The sequence below is a fragment of the Odontomachus brunneus genome, unplaced genomic scaffold (genome assembly GCF_010583005.1).
Source record: "Odontomachus brunneus isolate Ranch 3 - 2012 unplaced genomic scaffold, Obru_v1 Obru_scaffold_113, whole genome shotgun sequence".
Taxonomy (NCBI): Eukaryota; Metazoa; Arthropoda; class Insecta; order Hymenoptera; family Formicidae; genus Odontomachus; species Odontomachus brunneus.
This window is the reverse complement of record NW_022639563.1, coordinates 467,291-494,642: the sequence shown is the minus strand read 5'-3', so window position 1 is coordinate 494,642 and position 27,352 is coordinate 467,291. Positions and strand designations below refer to the sequence as shown.

General features: G+C 42.9%; 2 protein-coding genes and 1 long non-coding RNA gene across 19 annotated transcripts in view; 2 read left to right on the top strand and 1 right to left on the bottom strand.

Annotated features, from left to right (window-relative positions):
- The window catches only part of LOC116849352, a 156,287-nt gene extending 134,088 nt beyond the window's left edge, over positions 1–22,199 (top strand). For 10 of the 11 annotated variants that reach the window (XM_032826427.1, XM_032826426.1, XM_032826417.1 and 7 more), the window contains 13 exons: positions 1,881–2,008; positions 9,120–9,515; positions 10,311–10,413; positions 10,746–10,937; positions 12,231–12,436; positions 13,651–13,751; positions 15,364–15,680; positions 16,283–16,654; positions 16,745–16,789; positions 16,852–17,214; positions 17,338–17,551; positions 17,822–18,064; positions 18,237–22,199. In XM_032826427.1, the coding sequence (XP_032682318.1) occupies positions 1,881–2,008; positions 9,120–9,515; positions 10,311–10,413; positions 10,746–10,937; positions 12,231–12,436; positions 13,651–13,751; positions 15,364–15,680; positions 16,283–16,654; positions 16,745–16,789; positions 16,852–17,214; positions 17,338–17,551; positions 17,822–18,064; positions 18,237–18,376 (2,820 nt within the window). In that variant the 3' untranslated portion in view covers positions 18,377–22,199. The remainder of the gene's footprint in view (positions 1–1,880; positions 2,009–9,119; positions 9,516–10,310; positions 10,414–10,745; positions 10,938–12,230; positions 12,437–13,650; positions 13,752–15,363; positions 15,681–16,282; positions 16,655–16,744; positions 16,790–16,851; positions 17,215–17,337; positions 17,552–17,821; positions 18,065–18,236) is intronic. The other variant, XM_032826419.1, reaches the window with a different exon arrangement.
- Positions 22,200–22,201: 2 nt separating this feature from the next.
- LOC116849358 (upstream stimulatory factor 2-like) lies at positions 22,202–23,825 on the bottom strand. 7 transcript variants are annotated; one of them, XM_032826438.1, is made up of 4 exons: positions 23,655–23,825; positions 22,906–23,282; positions 22,669–22,821; positions 22,202–22,562 (listed from the first exon to the last, which is right to left on the bottom strand). In XM_032826438.1, the coding sequence occupies exons 1-4, from the start codon at positions 23,659–23,661 to the stop codon at positions 22,356–22,358; spliced, it is 744 nt and encodes a 247-aa protein (XP_032682329.1). In that variant the 5' UTR covers positions 23,662–23,825; the 3' UTR covers positions 22,202–22,355. The 7 variants fall into 7 exon arrangements, with proteins under 7 accessions (XP_032682329.1, XP_032682328.1, XP_032682332.1 ...); XM_032826437.1 differs by having other exon boundaries at positions 22,906–23,287; positions 23,655–23,823; XM_032826441.1 differs by lacking the exon at positions 23,655–23,825 and adding an exon at positions 23,537–23,632.
- LOC116849365 lies at positions 23,528–26,303 on the top strand. Its single transcript, XR_004379117.1, has 3 exons — positions 23,528–23,736; positions 24,699–24,896; positions 25,059–26,303. It is a non-coding gene; the product is annotated as an uncharacterized LOC116849365 (long non-coding RNA).
- Positions 26,304–27,352: the final 1,049 nt, after the last annotated feature.

The window sequence follows — 27,352 nt, the reverse complement described above, 5'->3', positions numbered from 1 at the left end:
CATCGTGCCGCACGGCGCTTGCACGCGACTGCGGTGTACCGCGTTACGTGGTGCATCGCGGCCGGCTGGCAACGACCTACATGCATCATCCGCAGTGACGACAGTGCGTGTCGGTTCGTTAACGTCGCGGCGTGTCGTGTCGAACTGACGCTATCCGACGCGCGTTTGTGTGCGCGTCGGCGCAACCGGAAGCGGACATTTCGTAGCGAGAAAGCACCACGTGCGTGCCGCCAGGACTTGTAGCGACTGCAATTTACGGTCTTAATAATATTCTACGCGAAATAGCTACTTGTCGTACGTGCGAGAGCACGCGTCGGCCACGACTGTCTTAGCCTGGATGCGCTTCGCGAATTCCGATGCGTTTTTGAAACATTCGCACGAGAAGTCCTAGTCAGGAACTGCAGGGAGTGTCATGGGAAAGATTTCGGGTTTTGAAGGGCGCATGGTACTCAGCTCGGAGCATGCAGCACTCATACAGATCGATCAAGGTAACTCCCGTAAAAGTTCAACTTGTCGATGTGACTGTGCACTCCGAAAGTTCTGAGAACCTGTAAACTTCTTCAGCCTGTACAGAATATTTGACAAATTTCGAATATAAATTGTCTCTTGTTAGAAAATGTTAGTGAAGATATGTCCAGGACCACATAAAACAATAATAAATCTCCCAAATCTCTCTCTTGTCGTAAGTTAATATCAAACGAAACTCGTCTCGAGACGAGACGAGAGACAGTCTGAGTCAGGAAGGTAAGCTTTCCATCCGCATTTCCATAGCACAGTTTAAATAAGCGTGATTATACGTGTAATGCATACATGTAGGGCGCGTTTGAAGGATATCAGTGATTGAAATTTGAGGGTGCGCGGCGTGCATCGCTTTCTCTCTGCGTGGGAATCTTAATTAGTAGAACGTCGCGCGCACGGTGGCGAGGCAGCTGCAGATACAATCAACCTTTGTGGCTCGACACCGTTTGCACCCCTTTCATTTCCCGCTTGTGCGCGGGCCGCACGCGAAAGGATGGACAGAAACCGCGAAATCAACGCTTTCGTCGATCACCGCAGATAAGACGCGCGCTTCGCAGTGACGCGCTCGCCGGCCGATAACGCGCGCGAGAATAGATCGATAAGTTGCAGGTAGGAACGCTGGCTGTTTCGATAGCGATGATTAATTGTCACGCGTGCGCGTATTTGGCGTATAAACAGGAGAAATTATCTCAGCCTCGGCGCGCGCGCGCGCGCGAGAAAGGACCTCGTCCTCAGCTTTCGACGGGAATTATTCGCTGCACACATCTGTTCGGCAATCCTTCGCACGTGTCGTGCTCGTTAATATTCGTGACCGCATAAATAACCATTTCTCGCGCGATGGAAGAGTTACAGGTGAGATTTAAATCCAGGGCGCTATTCGCGACTCGTCAGTCGCGATCGGAGGAAGCGCGGCACGGCACGATGCATGTGACGAATCGTCGACTTTAAATCAAACCGGTTGCCTCGCGACCCACAAAGCTCCGCGATATAATATTGGATCGGGTAACCCGGCTGAGAAAAGCACACCCGATATCGATACCGACACAAAGATACGAATGATCAAGCGCGTTCGTGCGTGCCTAGTCGAATCGTGGGAAAGATACGTGCAACGAAACTTTCTCGCGAGGGTTATCGATTGTCATCAACAATTTGCTTCCGAGTATGCTCGCGCGTGTGCGTGATGTATATCACGCCGCGCGCTGAAAATAAGCGTGACCCTCTTCTCGGGCTCTCGTCGACGCGGGTGCTTATTAAGAAGCGTTATTCGGGAATTATGTATTTGGATAGTCACTATTCTATCAAATGTCACGCTTCTCCGACGTTTCGCCGACTATTATCGGACAATTGACGTATTGTTGCAGCCTTTGCACGATCACAGGACGAGTGGCCACGCCGGAAGGGAGAGAAGGCGAATTCCCGGCCTCAGCAAGGCTCAACGGCGCATCAAAGCATCGAGCACTCCGGCTCTTTTGGACAGGGATCATGACAGGTACGTGTAAATCGGATCACCTAGAGTTCCTCATAATAAGAATTAGAACACTGTCCGCAATGTATGAAGGAGTGAGTGAGTGAGTGAGTGAGAGAAGCTACAGCGCGTCTCGTCATTTCAGTCTTAGAAGTTTCTTTCTCATTTTTATTCGCTTCTTCCCTATTAATGGCAGATAGGGTCCGGTCCAATCGGGATTCATCATGCAGTGGCCTAACTTTTACTTGAGGAATTTTAGAATCATTCTGCCAACATTGATATTCATTCAAAAATTATTAATAAATTATTAACTAATTGTTATTAATTGTTAAAAATCTTGAGGCTCCTGTTTTATTGCAGGTGTCATTTTGTTAACATACCATTGTATTTTAATGTATCTTGCTTCTGACGTCTATAAATATCGATAATGGACCAGGAGCCTTAAGTAAAATTTTAAATAAAATTCATTTAAAATTGTCCGCAAACAAACGACGTTTGAGAAATGAAGAGTGAGATGTAGAGTTTTCGATGTAGCTATCATTACGATCGCGCAAAGATTTGGTTCAATTTTCCCAATTAGCCGGACGCTAATGAAAATGTTCCAGCGTACTCTTGGGTCCCTGGTGTGTAATAATCCCAAGAGCTTCCTTCATTCTCTTTCTCTCTCTCTCTCTCTCTCTCTGGCGGCTAGAAAATTACAGTTCACTTGGAGGCGCGATCGAGGATGTACCTACATCAAAAGCGCGCCGTCGTAGCCTATATTATTCACGGATGGCAAACGTAGTTGCCGCGTGGGTGGCGTCCGTACCACCCGCTTGCGCATTCTCTCCCGGGAAAACCAGGATCCCCCACGAAAAGGACAGCACGAAGGGTGGTCACGAAGCCGACAGTGAAAATTTCTATCCCTCTCAGTCGTCTCTACCTCACGTCGCAACTATTCCCGATATCTGTCTCCGTTTCGTGTCTCCGGCCACCTCGTCTCGTCTATAAGCGCCCGACGTGCATCGACCGGCTAACTTATGAAACTCGCCCGCTGCGTTCGTGTTGGCACGTCGTACGCAGTCGCAACTGCAAGTGCAACTGCGAAATTGGTAACGCAGGCGGCGCAGAACCGACCGACCGACTCTGACCGTATGGTTCGCACGGCGAGCTTCCTGCGCCGATATATTCGGGGCGTGTGTGGCGACGACAATAAAATTCCGTCTGAGCTGCGAATTTATTCACGCGAATGAAAGTATGTGGATCGAATCAGATCTTATACGTAAGAACTCGAAGAGGTTCGTGCTGGGAATAAAATAACAGAAAGGGCCTACTTGAAATACTGAAGAGTTCTTCAAAGTTGTTGCTGTAGTACTTGACAACTGCGCTCGTTAAGAATTGCTGATATGCGCTTGATACCCTACGGAAACTAGACACTCGAGACACTCGATTCCTGTGCAAATTCGATTCCTTCTTTCTTCGTGGCAATCCCGCGGCAATTTATTCGATCGATCTGGCTTATGTCGCGAGCGAAATAAAAGTCAGATCGACCAAAATTGCGAGATCAATACAACGGCTGTGTGACTCGATCGGCAGAGTGATTGAAATTTTGCTCGGTGGGTTTACTGATTAATTCAGTGTATCGAAATTAATAATCTTTTGAATATATGATCGCGACTTCGCGCGAGTATTCATCAGGCTTCAGACAAGTTCAGATGCGATGCTGATTTACGCGGTCCGATTTTCGCAGAGTGTCGCGTGAATTTGAAGAGTCCGTGAGCCTCGGGAACTCGTCGAAGTAATTTGACAAGCGAAAATAATGAAACTTAGGGGACGTACGTGTGGTGAAAAATCGATGACACCATTCTTCTTTTTCTTTATATTGCTTGTCGATAAAACGATGCGCTTTATTGGATATCTATCTTGCGCATGACAAAAACGTCGAAACTGCTTTGATGAAGTTAATACGGATCGCCGAAAAACACAAAAGGAAAGCGGCTGACGTAGTCGAAAAGTGTATCGAGCAATTTGGCGAATGTAGCGAGAGAAGTTTCGCGCGGACGAGATGACAGAGCGAGACGATTATGAGATAGCACAATGGGGCAACGTCTCCCGCGGAGTAAATCGGAAACGTACGATGCCCCGTAATTTCATTCCAACCCGTCGTCCGTGCGATCGCGTCTCCGTCGCGGCTTTGACTCCACTGTGGCTGTCCACGGAAGCAGAGGAGAGAGCTACCCACCCCGAAGAACAGGTCGCTGACCAACGGAGAGTGATCAAAAATGTCCCGCTGATAGGCGACAAAGACCGGCTGCGCGCATCAAAGGTCGCCTCTGATCCGCCGGATGCCGTGCTTTCCGAGCTTTTAACGCGACCTGCCTCGTGAGATCTCTCTCATCGTGTGCGGCCGGGTGTCCAGTGTGTACCTATGTGTCGTGGAAAGGTACGTCTATCGAGGCGCGAATAAGAACGTTATTTCGGCTGACCTACCTGGGGTGCATTGACTTCGAACCCGTCAATACACGCATACACACACGTGCACTGCATGCTCGCGCCCGCGCACGTGCGCGGCCAGTACCATCAGATGTTCTAATTACGAGCTCCATAGAAAACGTCCCACCTTGCTTTTTATCTCGCTACTTCCTGCCATCCTCCGACAAGTTGCCGCTTCCACTTGACCGCTAAGAGGAAGGGACGGCTGCTTTGATAAGGGGAACCTAAAAAAACTCTTCCTCGACCTACGTCATCTTCCGCCATCGTACTGGCATTGATTAACTCCGCGTTACTCTCCGACGTTGCGACGTTTACCTGACGGATTGCCCGGGTTGTACTCGGAACGCATCGCGGTTTATCTCTCCGCGGTTTTAATATTAAGCGATACAAAAGCGGCAAAATATACAGAGAAGATCGGCGAGGAGACTCACCCAAATAAATAAATAAATGTTTGAATTTTTTTCTTTTCATCTTTTTATTTTTATTTTTTTTTTTTTATATATCTGGTGCATTTTACGATCGAGTCAATATAAATGCCGTGGTCACTTTCGTCTCTTGTACAAGTTCGCAAATAACAGAAATCGATTGAATTTAACATCCTAGTAGCGGGTGTTCCATGCGTGCAACTATCGCTAGCCATAGGTAGCTTTTGCCGACTTCGCAGCGAATACTGTAACATCGTTTGGTAAAGTTAACATGTTGGTTTCCATCGGTCGTTCGAAAGCTTAACTAAAATTTCAATAATCAAAGACACGGCAAATATTTCTCTCCCGTCCGACGCGTGTGTATTTTTTCCCTTCTCTTTACTTCATTTCATTGCTCTTCTATCGGCCGTACATCTAATTATAATCTATAATTAGTCGCATGCAATTAGTTACATGCTGCACGTGAACCAATGAGACGTTTTATCAGTGTCATAGTGCCGATCAGCTGCCACCACCGCGGCATTCAACTTGATAGTATCGTGTCAGCGTTAATTTATACCATCTCTTGCGATTTTATCATTTGGCTGTTTGTATCATTTTTATTTATTATATTTTGTGTACTCATTTCAATTTATATATTCTACATTTCACTTCTATTATTAAATATTTTGCTTTCAGCTCAACATCACAATAACCGGGACTGCTGAAAATTCGAGATAATAGGGAAAAATTCCGTAAATAATAGGCGAAACCTGAAAATAGGGGCTGTTTTTCCCGCGATCGGCAAATAACGGGCGAAGCCGAAAATACGGAATATTTCGTGAATGAAGCGTTAGGTCGGTCAACATCAGTAATGTTAAAGTCGAGAGATCTCGGGTGTCGGAATCTATTATCAATCTACTTCCTTTCAAGATTCTTGCGGAACGCGCTGAGATTAAGAATTCGTGAGTACCAGCCGTCAAACGCCGCGCGTTGAATGCAGACTGGTCTCCCGCTGATTAAGGAGAGAACACAATTCCCCCTGTTACCACTCCGATAAATGATGCCTTTTGTGACTGTCGCCGCCACCCCCGCTTACGATGTCGTAAAGAAGGACTCAAAGAAAAAGAACAAGAGGTAGAGAAGAGATAGAGGAGAAGCGAGACGGCGGCAGGGTGCAAATGCGTCGCATCCCTCACCTTACACCTGACCTGACACGACCCGAAGCGACCCACGAAATCCATTCCTAGAAGAGTTCACGTGCATACGCCCGCACGCACACGGCCGTGGGCTCGTGCACTCTCCAGAGAGCTCAGTCGCCGATGGTACGTCGGCCGTTGCGTTTCCTGTTTCGGCATCGACCGGTTGTCAGATACTGCATTTTTTCTCTTTCTTTTTTCTTTTCTTTCTTTTTCTCTCTTTTTCTTCTCCGAAGTTGACCACGTCACGGCGCATCGGCGAAAATCGAAAGAGTCGGCCTTTATTTTCGATTATCTCGAACATTGTTCGCGACGCGAGAACACCTGGTCGAGAAGATGAGTGACAGTCGTGTGTTAATTGAATTTAATTCAGAGTCAACGAACGCCTCCGCATCCTTCGTTTGCGTCTTACCTCATGAACGAGCTGGTCTGCCCGTGCGCGTGTCAGAAAATTGGCTATTGCGTGAAAATTCTGCAAAGAACCAAGCTGTGACTTCGTGCGGTGAATGTCAGGGCTTCTACGTAAAAGTGACACGTAGAAAGTGAGAGTGAGTGAAACAATCTCGCGGACGGGTAATCACAGCGTTCGCAGACAGAGGATAAAGGATTGGCACGAGAGGAAAGACAAGGCACTCGTCTGTGACAAATATCCTTATGATGTGGTGCGTGATTCCCTATCGTCTTCTTCCGATTAAACTGACTCAGACGTCCGTCTATTGTGACATACGAATGCTTCTTCGCTTGAACGTTATATATTCCTGTGTCGCTGAAAGGCTCGTTCATAAACTTGAAACGTCAACTACAGAATTGTTTTCTCACGTCGCGCTGATATCGAAGCAACGAAAATGTTCTTTTTATTATGAATTCTTCGGCTTGGAGTAAAATACATTTTAGAGAAGATATTCAAACAGCGAATAATATATATTTCGAATTATATACTTGGAAAAAGAAAATCAGTTGATTCAAACATCAACCTGATTATGCAAACCAGATTCAACAGTAAAATACGGACAACTAATTATGTGGTTGCTGCAACCACAGAGCAATGGCCGAGTTACAGTAATGATATTTGGTTGCTCCAACCAGAGTGTATCTATAGTAAATGTCATCTCAGCTAATCAATTTTTGGTTGCCGCAATCCGATCACGCATAACACTGAAAAAATTATTATTGTATTTTGAAGTAAATAATATTTGGCACATACGATTTAGTTGGCATTATCATGTTTTTACTTGTGTCAAATACATATATTATTGAAAAAGCAAAACACATATAGCGGCAATTAAATTAAAGTCCTTCAGTAAACTACATTGATATAGTTGATATATCAGAGTGCATGAGTCATATGCCGCTCACCACTAAATATTTCTGGTGCATCTTATTTTCCGTGCAACAATTAAAAGTGAACGACTTCACGCGACAGATCAAAAGTTTCTCAAAAGAGTGAAGATACAACTTATATCCGTGGATTAACTACCGGTGGGCTTTGCTAGAATCTCAATTTCATGTTTAACCACAAAGATGTGTAACGATAAAAAGCAGAAGGGCACGATAAATTATGACACCTCCCTCAGCGTTCTCGTCAGAGAGAAGTTGGTCGAGGAGGAGAAGCTTAAAAGAGGACTCCGCACGCTGGGTCCAGCGGGACAGCCTACGTAAACACTTCCCTCAAAACTTCGTGACCTGAAGATTCACGGTAGATTAGTTGAGAAATTTTTCACATGGATTCTCCCCCGCGACGTCGTCCGAATTGAAGTCGAGACCTCGCAGAGCGACTTGCTAACTCATTAAAACAGTATCGCGTTTATATTACTACGATGTTAACAGCACGCGATCTGCGCAACTGCGCCTCCGGCGATCATTAAAACACCTGTACAATGATAGGGTCGACGCAGCGAAAATATTCTCCCCGCGGCGTACAAACGAGGCGAGGCGACCGATTAACGTCATTAAATATTCCGCGCGACGTAATCCAAACAAGTGCGTTCGCATAGCCGCGATAATTGCACGGAAACCCCTCCGCCATGGGATGCGATCGTATTACCGGGTGTATGTACGCACATTTGGCGCGAGGACGAAATAATTCAGGTGCTCTCGATGCGGTTGATGCGATCGCGAGAACGCGCCGTAGCCGAGTGCGTCGCGGAATATCGCCGCGTTGGTAATTCACGAAACACCAACGCAAGCGTCCGTTCTTCCGCGGAACGCTTACGAAATATTCGCGTTTAGGTTTCCTCTTTCGCGAGGAATGTCGGTGCTGTTCAGTTTCGGATAGTCACTTCGTCAGCTGCAATCGTCGGCAGACGCCCCGCGGCACTTTCAGCCGAGCACGTCCGTGACGTCCGTTTATCGGTCTCCGCGCGGCTTCCGACAGTGAGAAACAACAAAAAGCGAATTTTTATGCGAGTCTCTTTCGTCCGCGACAGAATCGCAAGAGGAGGGATTCGCGAAGGAATTGTCTCGCGATTTCTGGTTTAGGCGCGACCGACCGATCAGCCGTAACACCAAGGAAAAATAAACGAACGAATTGAGCACGATGGATCCGAGGCGCTGCTCGTTTCTGTGAGATAAAGCATTTAATCCTCGAAATCGGATGTCGATTTGAAAACGAATGAGTCCCTCTACGCTTTCCTGTGTAGCCGCATGCAGCGGACGTGAGATAGAGAGGAAATTTACTTCTCAACTTTGCACGTTAGCGTTGCTAAGTTAGAGCGGATCAAACTCATAATTTGTAAAGCCCATTTTGGGTCCGCTCAAACTCCGAACGTCCTGTACTCTAATCTCCAATTAGGGATTCATTCCTTTTTAATTCTCGATGTTTCTCCCTCTCTCTCGAGAGAAAGGATTAAAGTCAATCGACAGAGATAGGATCGCCGGATATCGGATGATATTGAATAATCCCGTGGCTAATGCTCAATATCGAAGAGTCGGCTCTTAGAATTGACAGGGGAGTTCAGCTTGGAAAGATACGGAATCTCATCCTATCCTGTCGATTCTTCGCACTCGAGATGCCTCTTCGTGCGGGATGAATAAAGGTTGGAACACTAATTCTGTTTGCAGTCGACACTGGTCCGGCGATGAAGAGGACGAAGGAACGACCGGTCATGTGACCACCGAGCATCCCTTAGCCGAGGCCACGATTCCTCTGGTCAGTCACTCCAGGCTGCAGGAACCGTCGTCCGTCCTGAATGTCGCCAATGTAACCACCGGCGGAAGCCAGAACGCGCATCGCGCGGGCGCGCAGAGCCAACAGGAGAGCGTGTTGCAGAAATTCCGTAAGAGCTTCTCGCTGAGGTTCCACAAAAAGGGCAGCAAAGAGAGCAACGAGGAGTGTCCTGCCGAGGATAACGACGGCTCGGGACTCTTGGACGAGGAGGAGGAGAGGGAAACGCCCTCTGTAACCTCCGAGCAAAGCAACCACCACAAGGACGATCCTAGCAATGACCAGAAATTCCGGTTCGTATCGCGTCCCTTGCCCTCTTTGACCGGACGTGATTTTTCATTCAAGGGCCGATGATGCATACCTTAGCGCTCTGAATCGTTCCTAACGCGTCGATAAGCTTTCTCATTCATGTGCTTCGAGCGCACCGCTTGATACAGGTTATTATCGCGAAGAAATCACGGAACATCGCGTTTATACTATTTCTGATGAGAGCAGTCTCTGCTTGTAAATATTAAAATCGTTTGTCATTTCTTCATTCTTGTAGTTCATCATTTTTTATAGTTTTTAACTTGTCTCTGAGAGAATCATACGTTAGGAAGAAAGTATCAATTTCTGGACACCCAACTCTGGATATTCTTATCGTTCTGATCTTTAAATACGAATATTTAAACATTCAACATAGAGAATATGTATACATACATTGAATACACACATGTATTCTATGTTGAAAGTTTAAATATTCGTATTTAAAGGTCAAAACAATGAGAATGTTCAAAATCAGACGTGTCCAGGTATTGGTGCCTTTAGTACAGGGCAGTCTCAGATTCTTCCCGATTTTAATTCTATCTGTAGATTGAATGACGAATTAGAGTGTCGACATTTCCGTTCTTCATAGAACCGTATTTCACACTGCAGAAAGAAAGTTCTTTCGAGCAGCGAGTCTAAGGTTGAATCAATCCGATTGTATAAGCGTAAATGATCAAATTAAGTTACGCGTTTGACGTAAGCGGCAGAAGCCGTATCGTTCCTCTAACAACATTTACCTTGAGGAAGCTTGACCGCATGGTTACTTGATTGATTATGTTTAGGTTCGGCCCACTCGTCTGGAGGACTAGCAAGGAAAGGAAAAAAGGCAACAAAGCTGCTCGAAATGCGAAATGCAACAGCGGAGACAGCGGTATACAGATCGAGGTAAGGGGAAACTCTCGATTCCTTACATTTTTGTACGACACGAAGGCACACAAAGTCTCCGGAAGACGTCTCAGGGCTGAAGAAATTGGAGATTTGTCTCCAGACACGAAAAGACGTCTTAGGCGCGAACTAAGAACAGCCTTAATCTCTCAGGCGCTCTTTAGACGTCTCCTGGGTGATTTCGCGAGGTCTTTGTAATGTGCACGTTGTTCGACCTGGTATCAACGAAGACAGAGGAAGGAGAGAGGAGGGAAAGGGAGACAAAGTCAAGATACGACAAAAGGAAGCAAGTATTGCGAACGTCTCACCTAAATGATGTTTCCCATGAATAGATGGTATCTGGTGGAGCGTTGACTGGGGGCAGCGGCGGAGGAGTGATGGGAGGTGGCGACAGCTCCGAGTCTCATGATACAGACGACATCCCCGACGACACCGACAGCCCTCCGGCTCTTCGTAGGCGAGTCGCCGATAAATCGCGACCCCAGTCCGAGCTCATCAACCAGATACTGATTGACAAGTTCAAGGTAAGCTCCGACCCTTCCGCTTCACCACTCTGCTAATGATACCGCACTTCCTCCTCACGGCACGCGATATCCCAGCGCGCTAAAAATATCGCTCATGATATTGAGCGACATTAACGTCCCCGTCGGTGTGTATGTGTGTGTGTGTGTGTGTGTGTGTGTGTGAGGCTAATAAAACTAATTAATGCAAATGGACCGATAACAATCACGTTTGCTTCGGTACTCAAGCGAATCTCTCTCGAGCGAGCGACTTCGTTTCGCTGTTCACTTTAAGAACGTTGGAACCGGAATAATCGACAAGTGTTTCCATAAAAAGGCGAAATAGTTTTTATCATAAGTCATTTTTATCGTAAGTCCGATCCCGTGTGTTATCTCCGAGATCCGTTTCCTTCCGCGGCGCGGCGCAGACGATGACTTACATTAGTCACTAATAGTAACACGATAATCAACAACGGCTATCGGACGTGATTGTAACTGTTTCCTCTGGCACGATAGTCGGCATTAGTCACCTTTGTGTACGATTTGACCACGCTCGCAGAGATTCGCTGTTCCGTTCCGCGATAGCCGTTTTTATATCGCGAGCGCCAGGATACGAGCGGAGGAAGCGGGCGCCTCGTGTGTCACAGACGATACGCGACAGTTTGCGCGATCGTCCGCAATTCAGCAAGTGACTTGAAGAGTCCGCTGTGTTTAGAGTTCGTGGTTATATCGGATCGCTCGTTCTCGCATGCGATGTGACGACGCTAATCGATCGCTAATTCAATCGCTCCGTGAAAATTCGCGCTGTCGGCGGCGAGGAGCGATGTCGGCCATCGACGAAGAACGAAAAGTGAAGTATCGCAGCCGAGCGTTAATCCGAACGAGCACTCACAAGCGACGTTCTCGTATTCTGGAAAAGCTGCTTTATAAACCGACTATATTTGTTTGTACGCAACTGTGCGAAAATCACGCGAAATCCCGCTAAGTCAGAGACCGGATTCAGAAAGCAATTTCGTTAGAGGAGGATCCACAACAGTCACCCGCGCGCGCGTCGCTTGGACAAATAAAAATACGTCTGCTGCACCTGGCGCGCCGCTATATACACCTACATCGAAGTGACACGTACCGAGCTTTCCGAAACGGTCTTTGTTATTTTTCACTTGGCTGAAACACTCAGGCGTCGCGCGATATAAGTTCGCCGCGCAGGCCGAGAGAAATCGTTTAGCCTGGCGCGTTCCATCGCCGCTGCGGCGAATTACTCGTCCTCTCGTGCCAATTAATCGCGACGTCTCACGTCGAATTCCTGGACTGTTCTAGGCGGATTTGCAGAGCCGCGCGTCGCGGCATAATCACGTGCGTCGCACAAACAGCGATTTAGGAGGCCAGAGGCTGCTCCAATGGGACACCAGATCGGGATACGTTCACAATTATCGCAGGATGCTGTCGACTCCGTCGCCGATCAAGACGAGGCCGCCCAGGCTCAGCCCGAGGCATTCCTCCCATGATATCGTTACGCTCAGAAGGTGCGTTTAATCACCGCAAATGTGCTTAGTGCCGAGCAACCCTTGTCGCGTACGCCTCATTAACCCATCGCCATCTGCGAGAACCACGGCCTAACGAAGGCTGTAGGAAACTCAAGCAATCGTTACGTGCTTGAATCGTCGAACTAACGACACGCCCCGTCTCTCGCGCCTCCGCTTGAAAATATGCAGCAAGTGGAACGCATATACCAAAAGAATTCCAAGAGATCAAATATACTGAGAAAAACAAAGCGAAATGTAAGTCTGCAATAGCGAGGGACTGAGGAATGGAGGTCGTTTTAGTAAACCCGATATATTTATCTCCTGTTTCTATTCTCAAAGCTATTTCTCTCTTGATGTACTCTAAGTAAAAAGATTAGAGATAGACTTTCGACTACAATTACAAACGAAGAAGAATTTTCCTCGTATTTATCATGTAATAAATCCTCCGTCGCGGATCTCTTTTATTTATAATTTCACCAGACATATCTCGATTCTCCCTCGAAGGAGAAATATTTGAAAATATTTGAAAACGGCTCGAGTGCGTTGCGCTCGCTTGGGTTTCCATAGTCGAGACAAGCTATAAGAGCTTTCACCGCGAGTGTGAGGAGCTAGCAGTGTTGCAATGAGGAGGCGATAAAAGAAAACGATAGAGAGACATATTGAACGCTTGTTAACCGCTCTCTTTTAGCCGCACGGCCGAACCTTCTCTGTAGCCTGACGCGCTCGCTCTGCTTCTTTATTTTTCAAATCAGTAACAATTTGACTTCTTCCCGATAAACGTGACACTTACATATCGGTCCGCACTATGAACAAACACATTCCCCCGAACGAAAAGTGACAAGCTGGGAAAATTTAAATAAGTTTGTTCTCGAACCTTTCCAGTAAATCGAGGGAGAATAGTGGTAGGTAAAAGACGGGTATATTATAACAAACCACCTTCTCTTAATCTTTCCTCGTAAAAAGTTGATCTGTGCCAAGCACACGTAAAATGCGTATATCTTGTGTCGTGTTGTACTATATATACATATACATATATCTATATACATATTATATACCTACTACCTATTGTAATTCGTTGCTGAATGTTGTACCGACGCTTAATACCTCAAGTACACGCTTCTGTTGATCCTCCGCTCGATGCCGCACGTCGACGCATACGGAAGCGAATCGGTATCGAACTAATATTCTTCTTTCTCTTTTCCTTTGCGCTCCAGTAACGCGAAAGGGAGGAGTTCTCGGACAAATTTGAGGCGCTCGCTTAGCCAGCCACTGGGAATCAATCAGCTCTCGCCGCTGATGCGCACCAAAACTACAGGTGAGCACCCTCCTAACGCACTCGCGCTTCTCAAGTTCTAGGATAGTTCTCGAGTTCTGACGTAGATCACGTTCCTCTTGTTTTCCTACCGAGCACGTGTGCAAATCGCTTCCTCATCGTCTGAAGAACGCTCGCGCGTTCATGTGAATCGTCACTTGAAACTGAAAACGATCGTTACATTGCTGCAAATGCCGTTTTCTTTGTAACTTAACTCGCCAGATGTTTTATCATTGAAGGACATACATATTACCTGCTCACGGCCATACCTGCTCGAGGCCAGTGTAATATAATGCGAGAGAAAAGCCAAGACAGAAGGAGAAATCGGGAAAGATAACATTGAATCGAAATAAAAATATTCAAAGGATATAATTTATAAGGAAATATTATAAATATTCAAAGGATTAAAGAGTAAAGTATTTTTTTGCAAGTATTCTCGATGAAAATGCCCCGATAATTGAAACCACTGAAGAAGAAGACAGTGTAAATGTAAGGAAAAGGCACACGCGCTGGATAGGAAGACTTTATGCAAGTAGAAAACCTATCGATGAACATCTCTTAGTGCACAGTGTACTCCAGAGGGCTTCGGTTTCTCTCTAGACAGAAGCCTTGAAGAGTATTCAGCATGCAACCCCGTAAAGACAGCCTTGTTGAACATTCACATCGTGTTGTCGTCGAATGCACTCTCGTAAGAAAAACGAAAAGAAAAAAAAATAATGAGAAACAAAAAAGAAAAGAGACAAAGTAAGGAATGGGTCATCCCTTGTAATAATCGTGCTGATTTTCACCCCTGTAAAAACGTTGCTTCATGTGAAAACGCTTCTGTTTTGCAAGCCGTAGTAGAGAAGAGAAAGTGGAAGACACAGAGAACGAGTTTGCCGAAGAACCTCGTAAAAGCGACGGCTTTCGCCACCGCGTTCCCGCTTTCAAGGGGGATGCAGCCTCCCGAGGGTGCGATCAATCGCGCGCTCGCGGTTAACTGAATTTTTAGGAGGTACTCCGGCAGACTCTCCGGTTCACCTTCTCGTGGAATCTCATGAAAACTGTTTCATTCTTTTCCCGATGGCTCACGCCGAAAGCTGCACAGTGGACGGTTTTTTGGCCAGGGGGCGATGTGGGGGTGGTTGTGTTGTCTTACTCAATTACTCCCAGTGGAACGCCGGCGAAATGCAGTGAAATGTCGCATACGTCGTGACATTCTCTACACTGTGAATCATTTCTTTATCACAGTCTTCGTCCTGACGAGTTTTACATAAAAAAAAAGAAAAGAAAAAAGAATATTGAGTTGTTCCTCTTGAAGAAGAAATTTCAAATTGTAACTTTCCATTCGTGATATTTCTCGTAATTGTCACTTAAATCACGCGTAGTGCATATGCTGTAATTTTAGGAGAGGAGCTCGGATTATTGGAGAACCGCCGTCATGTCTGAGCGAAATGTTCCTCTCGAAAGCTTGCAGTGGAATCACATACGCCAAATTGATTTGCATATTTTTTAAGTCGCAAAGTTTTGGTTTGCAAGTCGGATCAACGTACGACCGGCGGGCCGCGTATCGCGCTGTACGCTCGGCGTTTATTTTCTCATGCGGCTTACAATAATACCTTCTACTCCGGAACAGGCGTGAGGTTGCCCGGTGGCAATGTGCTATCCGAGGACGAGCAGGATGGTAGAGCCGGCACATCCGACGATGAGATGATGTCCGACTCCGAATCCTCGGTCGCCTCGTTGACGGACAGGAAGAAGTCGCTCGAGCAGACGATGGATGAGGACGTCGCTATCCTGGCTGAGGCTGTTTGGGACCACGTGGCGATGGAGACGGAGGAGTTGGCTTTTCGCGCCGGGGATGTCATCGATGTCCTCGATACGTTAGACAAAGATTGGTGGTGGGGCAGCTGTAGAGGAATACACGGATGGTTCCCGGCCGCTTTTGTCAGGGTAGGTAAATTCGTTTGAAAAAAGAAGGTAGAAAAGGTTTTGTTGATATTTAATCAATGGCATGAACAGGACCGATAAAAGCTGTATACAAACGTGCAGTATGACAACAAATGTTGCACCTTTTTTAGCACTTGTTTAACTTAAATTAAATATAATCACGCAAACTCTGCGTTATTAATTTTCTTATCTGATCCTGCATATATATATATATAATAATTCTGAATTAATACTATTACTTCTGCTTGAAAGAATAGAATCTGCTTTTATAGAATAGAAAGAATATAGAATATTAGAAAAAAGATCAACTGAATGTTTTTGGTAAAAAGTAATAAAATTACATAGAAAGACACATGTATGTGTGTGTATATTCAGATAAAATCATTTAAATAATATATTTAGTCATTAAAAGTAAGTAGTTAAAAGTATAAGTTAAGATAAAAAAATTAAGAAATTTGTATATATTTTTATAAATCCTTATCGAACTTTTTAAGCTAAGTCATTCCTTGTTTTTTTTTTTTTTTATCATTCCAGTGTGGTTCTTTTATTATTTTTTGTATTTATAGAATAAATATATGTTGTTGAACAAATTGATGTGTCCGCAGTTACGAGTGAGTCAAGAGGACACAGTGGAAGATTGTTTGGCCGCGATGGCTTCTGGAGTATCTTCGGCCACTCAGCTGAGAAGACGCACAAGCGTGTCCCTCCTCTCGAATGAGCAGGTGAGGACCAGCGTGGTTCGCGAGCTCGTCCAGACCGAACGCGACTTTGTGAAGGTTCTGCGCGACGTCGCCGAGGGCTACATCGCGGAATGTCGCAGGCATACGGATATGTTCTCCGAAGACCAGATCGAGACGATCTTCATCAACCTCGAGGAGCTGCTAGACTTCCAGTCCGAATTCCTGAAGGACCTCGAGGCCTGCATCGATTGGAACGCGCCGCACAAAAGCTGTGTCGGCGAGTGCTTTCTGAATCACGTTAGTGACGTTAACGAGATTACTTATTTTTCATCGATGATTACGCGTATTTGACAAATTGATCGATATTGATTTGATTTTGGGCCACAGTTCTTTCAGACCAACGAAAAAGGTCGAAGAATCGGATGTAATTCTGTACGTAACTTTATTCACTTCCAAGAGTATAATATAAAGTAAAGAGGTATTGTCGTTTTCAGAGGGCTGGTTTTCGCATGTATTCCGAGTACTGCAACAGCCACCCGATGGCGATGGCGACGCTGCAGGAGCTCTACCAGCACAATCGTTACAGCAAGTTTTTCGAAGCTTGCCGTCTGATGAGAGGTCTCATAGAGATTCCGTTGGACGGGTATCTTTTGACGCCCGTGCAACGGATATGTAAATATCCCCTCCAGTTGGCGGAACTGCTGAAGTATACGAAAACGGATCATCCGGATTATCACAAGATTCAAGAAGCGCTAGAGGCGATGAGAGGCGTCGCGGTGCTCATCAACGAGAGGAAGAGGCGGATGGAAAGTTTGGAGAAACTGGCCGCGTGGCAAATGCGTGTGGAAGGTTGGGAAGTGAGTTACTTTTCGAAAGTACCCTTGCAACTTGTTTGCGACTCAAAACGTCTTGACGTTCGGAGCGTTAGACACTAAGACTTCATCTAATAGGGTCGCTAAAATCCATTTAATTGGCCGTAGGGTGAGGATCTCATAGAAGTTTCGTCACAACTGATTTACCAAGGTGAGGCGATGAGAGTGACGACCGGCATGTGGACGAACAACATTATCCTATTCCTCTTTGATCATCAACTGGTCTATTGCAAGAAAGACATCCTTAAGCGCAATACTTACGTCTACAAAGGGCGCATTTATCTCGATACTAGCGAGGTTATCGATGTGCCCGATGGAAAAGGTAATCGACATGTGTATTAACTATGTATTGTCTTGATAACATTGATAATTAGTAACAAATTATCGTCAATACATATTTTTTATGACACGAAAATGATAATAAATTGATGTGTTTTCAGAAAATTCTAATTCTAATTTGCATATTGTATATTGTAATCAATCATAGTAGAAGATATTAAATAATTAGCCAGATATATCGGTGTCGCTAATGTGATACAAAATATTATTGACAAAAATAGATGGAAACAAAAATAATCGGTTTTCTCCGTAGATCTTCAGTCAGGTGTGACTGTGAGGCATTGTCTGAAGGTATACAGCTGCGTCCGAGATAAGTGGCTGTTATTCTGTTGCCGTACAGCGGACGAGAAGCGACGGTGGCTAGCGGCCATGGCTGAGGAACGAAGATTGGTGGCTCAGGATAGGAATGATGGATTAGAGTTTCCGGCTGCAGCCAGGCAGCTCGCCAGGCTAGCTGCTAGCAGACAGCAAAACAGACCACCAATTAAACCTCGCAGTACGTTCTCACTGTCCTATTTTCAAGTTTATCAATAAATCTTCATTTCATCAAAGAACTTGATTTTAAAGTCGCTCTAGAATCAGTTCGTGTCGATTCTCATTAATTGATATCAATTTGATGAATTTCTCGTAGTTTAACTTTAATTGATTTAACTTTCAATTTGATGTAGACAAAACATACAAGAGGGAGTCGACGTACGAGATGCCGACGATGGTCGCACAGGGCACCACCAATTCGCTTGGACGAAAAGTCGGGACTTGGTTCACGTTCGGTAGCAGCAAGAAGAGCACGCGGCTTCAACCGTCCTGAGACAGGCCTACCTTCGTGCCGTATATTGACTTGTAAAGCTGCGGCCTTACGGCGCTGCGTCGTCCTGCTGAAATCCCGGCGCACGGCTCTTCGATATTCAGTAATTTCGAGATCTGCTCGAACGAGCGTTCGATCGAGGACTCGATCGCAATCAGGGTAATATTGTTCGCCATGTGCAATTGCAGTCACGCGTGCGGTCGAGTCGACGTTCACGAATCGACTGACAAACCGCTGGGATTCCTCAGCACCGACGACGCGCAGCGCTCTGTCATATATACGGCACGAAGGTACTTAGTATTATTTACACTCGTTTAGCTGAGTATATCCTATAACGTATACCTCTTCTACCAAGATAGAACAAGTAGTCGATCCCATCAGTCGATCACGATCATCGCGTTCCGCCTATCGAGTAACCGCGCGACTCCGAAAGCAGGAGAAGGAACTTGAATGACTTTTCACTCACTGCCTCTCGCGCGGAGAAACGGACGGATACTTCTCTTTATTGAACAGACGCTGTCATGTCGTCCAAATTAGATATCGCGTGCTTAAAGTCGAGACACGAACTGGGTCGACGAGAAGCACTCGTTATGTTTTTGAGTCTTGTTCAGCAGCGACTTCTTCAGCGTCAGTCCTCGAGCTGTTAGGCCTCGAGCCGATTCCCGATCGTCTTCGGGCGCGTCATTCACCGATATTTAAAACTATCGTTTTCGGCGCATCAGCGTCTGATCCGAGAAATTGTCGCCGCGAACTAACCGAATGGACATTTCGAGAAAAAGCGGCGAGATAGATCCGAGAAGGAGCGTAAAATTGATTTTGTAGATACATTTGGCGAAGGGCGCGTCGCGCACGGGACTATCGTTAAATAATTCATGAGGGTAAATTAGAGGAGTAGAGACACACCTAGGGAAACGCATAGATAGTAAATGTATAAAGTCAATAGCGGGCTTCTGAAGTACTAAAGAGAAAGTACTAGTCACTCCTTTATCGCGGTTTCATAATATATAAACGCCGATAAATATCTCGGCACGTATATACATATATTGTTAAACGCGCAATCGCTTTTATCGAGTCGGAGCATGAGCAGCTGGATGGCATGTTGTTACGGCTGTATGTTTCTTTTTTTCTATGATAATCGAAAGACTGACGACCGAGACGCTTCCTCTCGGCAGGAGACCGGTTGTAATCTTGGGAGAGAATTGCGAGAAATCGAGATCGAAACGGGAGAAGACTTGAAGACGTCGGAGTATTACGTACGTAGATCCGCCTTCGTCGAGATCGCTCGACACTGCTACGTGTGTGTGACTTTTGTAAATCAACTTTATGTTGTACCCGCCGGGGTACAACGAGAAAACTGATCGTTTTGTAGTATTGCGTGCAGTTCCGCGTGAAAGTGTCAGCAAGTTCGATCACAATGTTACACCGGTCGGCGGGCGCGAGATACCGATTTTACTCGCTCGTACGCGGCCAACCCGCGATTTGTTCCGCGATCAATTTCGACCGGCCGCCGATTTCGCACACACCACTTTTCTCTCAACGAAACCTAGATGTATCTCGTAGAAGAAGTCTCCAGCGAGCTATATACGATAACTTTTACTGCCTAACTAATGTTCGGTATTCCGCATAAAGCATTGTAATCGTAATACTCATAGTAATTTGTAAACGAGATCCGATAGGCGGGAGGACGAGAGGAGAAGTGGCGATGAAGAGGAGAAGGAAGGAAGGAAATTTATGTTTCTATACGCAACAGCGGCAGTATTAATCATACGCGGATAAAAGAACAGTGATTAAACTAAATATGTAAATACTCGCATATCACGCCTCCCTGTCCGATCGCGATACGAAGCGGCGAGCTTCTAAAAAAAAAAGTAAAAGGAGAAAGAGAAAGAGAACAGGAGAGGGAAAAAGAGAGAAACGATTGAGACGATCTTTAAAGTTTTCTACTCTTCTATAGAAAGATACACAAAGATTCGATAACGAGGTAGAGAGCCGAAAGTCAGCAAACTGAAGAATCTCTGCGTTTTTTCACGCAAAAAAAAAAAAAAGAACTCATGTTTCACCGTTGCGCATTGTCTACGGTTTTTACTTGGCAAGCAAAAAGAAAAAAAATTGTTCGATCTTGGAGTTTCAGCAAAACTTAATCACGGATCCTGAAAGTTTTCCAACACTGCCAATAAGTTTAAAAGGAACATAACGTCTTCGTTCGTTAGAATTGTTTAATCTGTTTTTTAGTAGAGAAGAGACCGGCATTCCCGATGCGTACTTTGTAAAAGGAACAGAGAGCGAGATGTCGTTTCAAACGTTTGCGTCCGGGGATGCGAGATACGACTCTGGTAGACTCTGGGGACACTTGCGTTTTTGTATGACACAAACACAGATGGGTATATTTTCGCTTATTTGCCGACACCGTAATTTACTATACGACGAGGACAATATAATGATAAAAGAATGGATCAAGATTCCTATGAAGTACTGTACAGAGATCATTAGCCTGTTGATGTTTAGATTAGGAGAGACCGCGATCTGTTGCTGGACCCAACTCATTTCAGAGTTATTTTTATAGGAGAGACGACTCATTGGTTCTCGAATGTGATTTTCTTATAAGTATTGCTAACTATGCTTTAATGGCCAATGTAAGTATAAGGGACAGGTATCTCGTTAAGGATAAGCAGCGAGGCTACACCGAGGCCGCGAAACGCGCCGAGGTTGTTCGCAGGCGACGTCTGTCGTCGAGCATATTTAAAGAACGTCAAGTGAGATGTATATCGCCGACCTTCTTTAAAAACGGTCTCTAAAACAGCCGTCTCTCGGACTCGCGTGTCTTGTCCGGGCACGATAACTAACTGCGTAATGCACAATTAAGCACCGATGACTTTTCGCACTCATAAGAAACCCTTGCACCACGTGCAGACGAGTAATCTGAATCCGCGAAAGTCCGTATCGTACGCTCACGAGCTCCCATTGGCAAGTAAACTACATATCTTACTATATACGCAATCTCGACACGCGCCGACTAATTTATACCTCGGTGGTGGATAATAATCTGTCCCCCGGTGGTGGATGTACCCTATATCTTCCTCTTGAGAGAAAAGATAAACCTGTTACATTCAAAAATTGTCAAATAGGATCTGCACGAAACACGAGGGAATGTGCTTCGAAGCAATAAATACTACTAAGCGTTACTGTTGCGATAATTTAAGCTGTTACGAGCGTAACGACGTTTTTACATAAACAACACACATACATCATACGCATACATGCACACACACACACACACAAACACACACACTCACAACAGACACAAATATTTTCCCTGAGATCCGATATCGATAATCGTGTGCGTGCACTCTGACGACGTGGAAAACGGAGCTCGTTCTCATTGCCGCAGCAAATAACAATTGTCTCGCGGTCTAATGACCTAAGAGGAAGAAACGCAGATACCGCGTACCGTATCGCTCTGTTTTCTGTACATACGTAGGCATATTTTGTAAGTGTAAATACCGTAGGTTCACTCTCATTAGAGGAAGCAACTTCATTCACCACGTTGTAGCGATTTAAGTGACCCTACTTGTTAAGCAATGTATTTGACGTTCGCGTATGGTTGATTATCGATTAAAACGGTGTGAAAAATCGTTTTGTATATTTATATATCTGATTTAATGAGTTCGACACGCGACGAGCTTCCGCGCGATGGATTGTTCGTGTTAAATAATTATTGTTTACGATGTGTACAGTAGAACGTTACACGATATGATTGCGATTGTTTTCCAGATACGAGTATATACTGAGTTACACATATATGTAAATAAACATTTTATAACTATTACATCTTGTTCAGATTTCTTTCTCTATCTTTATTTAATATCTACGATACTGTTATATATAAAAAAAAATATGTATATGTGTTTGTGCACGTGTACACTAGCAATGAAATAGTTTTAATAAAGTCTATAAATTATCTAATGTTAATCCTTAATACAATCTAAGAGCCGAGTACAAATACGTTGTCCTTTGTAATTTGGACCTTCAATTTGGAATTCTCACTTCTCAAATCACTCACTACTTGTCGAAGATTCTTAGCTTCTTCTGTTAACTGTGCATTCTCCTCCAGACTTTGAATCAGTTTCTCCTGATCCTCTCTTAATTTTGTAATATACTCGCACGCTCGTGCCAATATACCACCTTTGCTCTATAAATAAAAGTATCATTATTGTAATAAATAATATAGACATCACAATAAGAAGCAGCAGAATTATTAAAGTGCAAACAGCTCTAAAGAATTGTAAATATCATACTTGTAATTCAAAGTTCACTTTCGCGTCTCCTTCTCCGTTCGCATTTTGGTCACAGTCTGGCAATAGTTTCCCCAATTTAGATATCCAATTGTTGATTTTGTCTCTTCTGCGTCTCTCAACCTCATTGTGTGTTACTCTTCGCCTTTCATCCCTCTAAATATAAAACAAATTTGATTCTCTAAATATATATCAGCACACCGATAAAATCAAGTGCAACAGAAATAACGAGAAATCTACCTTTTTTATGCCTGTGATGATATTTTGTGATCCTTCTATTTGTAACTTTGCTACACGAGGTGCTACTGATCTCGCAGTATCTGATGTAACAACATCAGTACCATTGCTCAATACATATAATTGTCCATTTACTGGGGAAGCTAACACCTGAACAGCATTATTCACAGGAGTAGCTATTGAAACTTCATTATTCTCCCTGTTAGCATCGCTAACTTGCATAACCTTGTATGTTACTGTATTATCACCTCTGTTTACTGCATACAAGTGATACTGTACATTCTCGTCATCAACCTCTGCTTCTGCCTCTGCATCACAATCTACTATCTCTGCTTCTTCCAAAACAACACCAACGGTATCGTCACTCATTATATTCTCATCTGTACTATAACATAAACAAGGTTATATTATGTTGTCAAAAAAATAATAATATATAATATAAATAAATACACTTGACACACATAAGATAATGAATATTTAGACAATATAAAATTTTGGTCTAAATTGCCGTGGCGTAAAGACGTGCTGAAATCTGTTCGGAGGTAGACTTTTTTGAAAAATATATATATCTTGGAATTATTTCAAAGATCGTCTATTAATCAGAGAATGGCATTGCCAAATTAACATAATACACATCTTTTAACGTTGAATGACGTTGGAACAGAGACCTTATTAGATGCTTGAAATCATATATTGAGAGAGAGAGAGAAAGAGAGTTAAGTAATAGGTGAATTGGTGAGAAATACGTGTACCTTTCATCCATCGTGTCCAGATGATTGATGACTTCCATCTCAATCTAGCACCTCCACGACCACCCGGATGTAAATTTTAAGAGTAAGTAAACAATATCGTTTTTCTTCACTCTGCTTGAAATTTTTATACACATGAGATACGTTCTTTTTAGCTGAACTTTCTGCACTAGTGCAAGAGATATGCACTAAAAACCGTTGTTTACAATTTGCCAGCAAATACAGCAAGTGTAAAAATTGATAATAAATATTTTAATACAGCTTTTTTATATCTTATAATTTAAAAGATTACAATCTTAAATATTAATAAAAATATATACAAATAGCTATTATATATTTACATCTATTAAAGCATCATTTATTCTGATCGCGAAAAATTAGCAAATTCGATGTGGACTGCAACACTCATGAAAATAAAGACAATAAGATAATTCACGAAGCATTTTACATTTTAGAAATTCTAGTTTTTTAATATATCTTTAAATATTATCCATTGTAATCTTAATGTAAGTAAATTTTCGACTCAAAAATTCAACTGAAAAAAAATTAAAATTAAATGATCGTTTTTCATTTAACTCGATATATTTCAACAAAACAGTAGCAACATTATGATCTTCGCATATCTAAAAACTAGAGATTTTAATCTGTAAAATGCTTTTCGAGTTCTCATTATCTTTATTTTTATGAAAGTTACAGCTCGTCGAACTTTATATATTTATCATGATATAAGTAAAAGTACTTTTAACATATTGTTAAATTCTATCATTAAAAAATATAAAGTACGTTCATGTTGTGGCTGCATTCGTTTTGGCGCTTATAGCGCATGTAAGCATCATTTGTCCTTGTTTAGTATTTGATAGAAACAAGGATGAAATGATGCTCAGAGCGTTGTAAACGCCAAAACGAACGCAGCCTGGTCGTGCTACGACTTCGATTTTTCGTTATGGACGGTGGCGACTCGTAGCGGATATTTTACAACTAATTTGCAAAGTCTGTTACCAAGATTCAAACCTACAAGATTCAAACAATGTACTTTAACACTTTTAGACATATAACTTGAGTAATCGACACATACAAAAATTGTATAATTACGCAGAAAAAAATATTTTTTCTACAAATTACATGCTTGAAAATTTTATAATTGATTGAATAAATGATGAATGATTGAATAAATATTGAACACTTTTTCTGCAAAGTTATATCGTATTGATTGGTCAGAATTATAAGCGTTTTTACATATTGAAGGTACGAAAATAATTGCTCAATATATATCTATTTTTTATAGCTCTTATATGAAAATAACATTATTTATAAGTATGTTTGTGTAACCACTAAAACGTATTATTACTATAGAAATCTATAGCAAGAGTTAACTATTTCTCAATCTCTTGTTTATTATTTTTAAAGGAGTGGAACAGAATGAAGGGAAAAGTAAGGCGACTCTATATTATTTCAATATATTGAATTTTATTACAAAATGTTTGTATTTAGGCTACAACATGTAATATAATAATTGCGTTTGGTCTAGACCCTTATCAAAAAAAAAAAAAGCTAAACTGCACCACGTTTACTATTGTCTTAACGAGCCAGTTTCGCCAGTTTACGCCTCGAGAAGAGACCCACAAGAGGAAGAGCAGAGAGACAAGAGACACACGTAAATGCTACAAAAGTTGCCATGCACGTTATTAAAATTAAAACAGCCCATGCTCATGTCGCTATCCAGAATCGTTCAACGTTTCTGTAGCTGCAGCAATTGTTCGCAAATATATCCGTAACACATCAGAGAATATACGTAAAATACATATATCTGAAATATCGATAAATAAACCGATCGAATATATTGGTAATTTAAATTGATGCGTACATAATTTCCATATATATTCAATCGTACATATTCGAATAATTTCACTAAATGCAAACAGTGTCACCCATAAAACCTGCGGATTTTTGTCCAAAAGAACATACTCTATACCTCGGAACTGGAATGACAAATATTTCGTAGTCTAAAGACGCAAAGAACGATCAAAGAGTTCAACATATTGATATGTAAGTCAGGCAAAAATTAAAATAAGGAAAGTGTCTTGAGAAGAAAACGAAGAACGATATGATTTGGATGTACATAAAATATAATAAGATTGTATATTTTTTCATGTTTATATTTTATATATTATATAAATATGTATATGTATGTATAAATATATATTCATAAAAAATTAATTAATCAAATTAATTAATATATAATAAATCAAAGTAATTAATCAAATTAATTCCCTAATTAGCTGAAAGTAATTTCAATTATTTGTGTGATTATTTGTGTGATTATTTCTTCCAAATATTTCCAAATCATATCTACTGTCTTTGTAGCCACAAAACATTCGTCGTTCTAATACCGATATACGTTTCACTAATATCCGATTTTCAATACACGAACGAAACACCTTGTTGCTTTCCTCCGTACGAATCACCATCGAGATATGAGATCGCAGGATATTCCTGCCAATTGCACGCTAAACAGAAAAAGGAGGAAGCAGTAAGCGATATTACACGACAGAGCTGACTTTTTCGAGGCGCAGTCTGAAGATCGGCGGCTCTAAAGACATGCTGTGTCTAAAGAAGAAGACGATAGTGATTGTACATCGAACTGCGTACAACCGAGATATACGTCGTAATAGGTGTAAAAATAATAAAATTAGTGGTAGTAAACCCCTCTATTACATTATACGGCGTGTGGTTGTGTGTTCTCATGAGTGTATGTGTGTGTATGTGTTATAACCGTTTAATTCGGTCGTCAAATATTCAACATAGTAAAGGAAACTCTCCCAAGCAAGCTAATTCTAAGATAAATGTAATATCTTTTTTTCGCTTATTCATATAGCTTCTATTTATATTAGGGGTATGCACGTACGTGATAACTAAACAGATACAATGATTTTTTCCTTCCTTCCGCGCCGCACATGTAGCCACTAACGGCCGCTCGTTTTTTAACGCGATTCTTTCAAAGAGCAGGAGGCTGTCACAATCATCGATAGTATCCGACGAACTGAGAATCTGAAGCTTAACGAAGCGCGGGACACATATCTTCGGCCTAGAATCGTTAACTGTATCCGTTTGAATATACGGTTTTATCCAAATTTCCTTCACGGAGTCCGGTGTCTCATCCATCGACCGATATTCATATTGCATATACACTTAGCGCTAAATATGGTCCGACAAGCAGTCCTAAAGACGTCCGACGACATTAATAAAAATTCCACTAACTGCCTTAACTTGTTGCACAATTGCATGTATTTTCCTAACATCACAATCAGGAAAAGACAAAGAATTGACTCGTTACACAAAGTCAGCTCTTATTAATTGTTATATTAATATTAATATATTATAAAATAATATATATTATATATTAATATAATTAATTATATTATATTAATTATAATTATACTTTGTTAACGTTCAAGTCAAAGCAGTCTAATCCATATACAACACATAATAAATGTACAAATACAATTGTTGCATTTGAAAAAATTCAGAATCGAACCAGATTTAGTGCATTTGTCTTTAAACGAGAATATAGATACCGATCGAACAGAAGTCCAGGAAGGAACTTTAGATATAAAGCCCAAACCATCCTGTCCTTCAAATCACGCGCTATAAAAGCATACCAGCCACTCGTAGAAATCTTGTCAAATTTATTTGTCAAATAA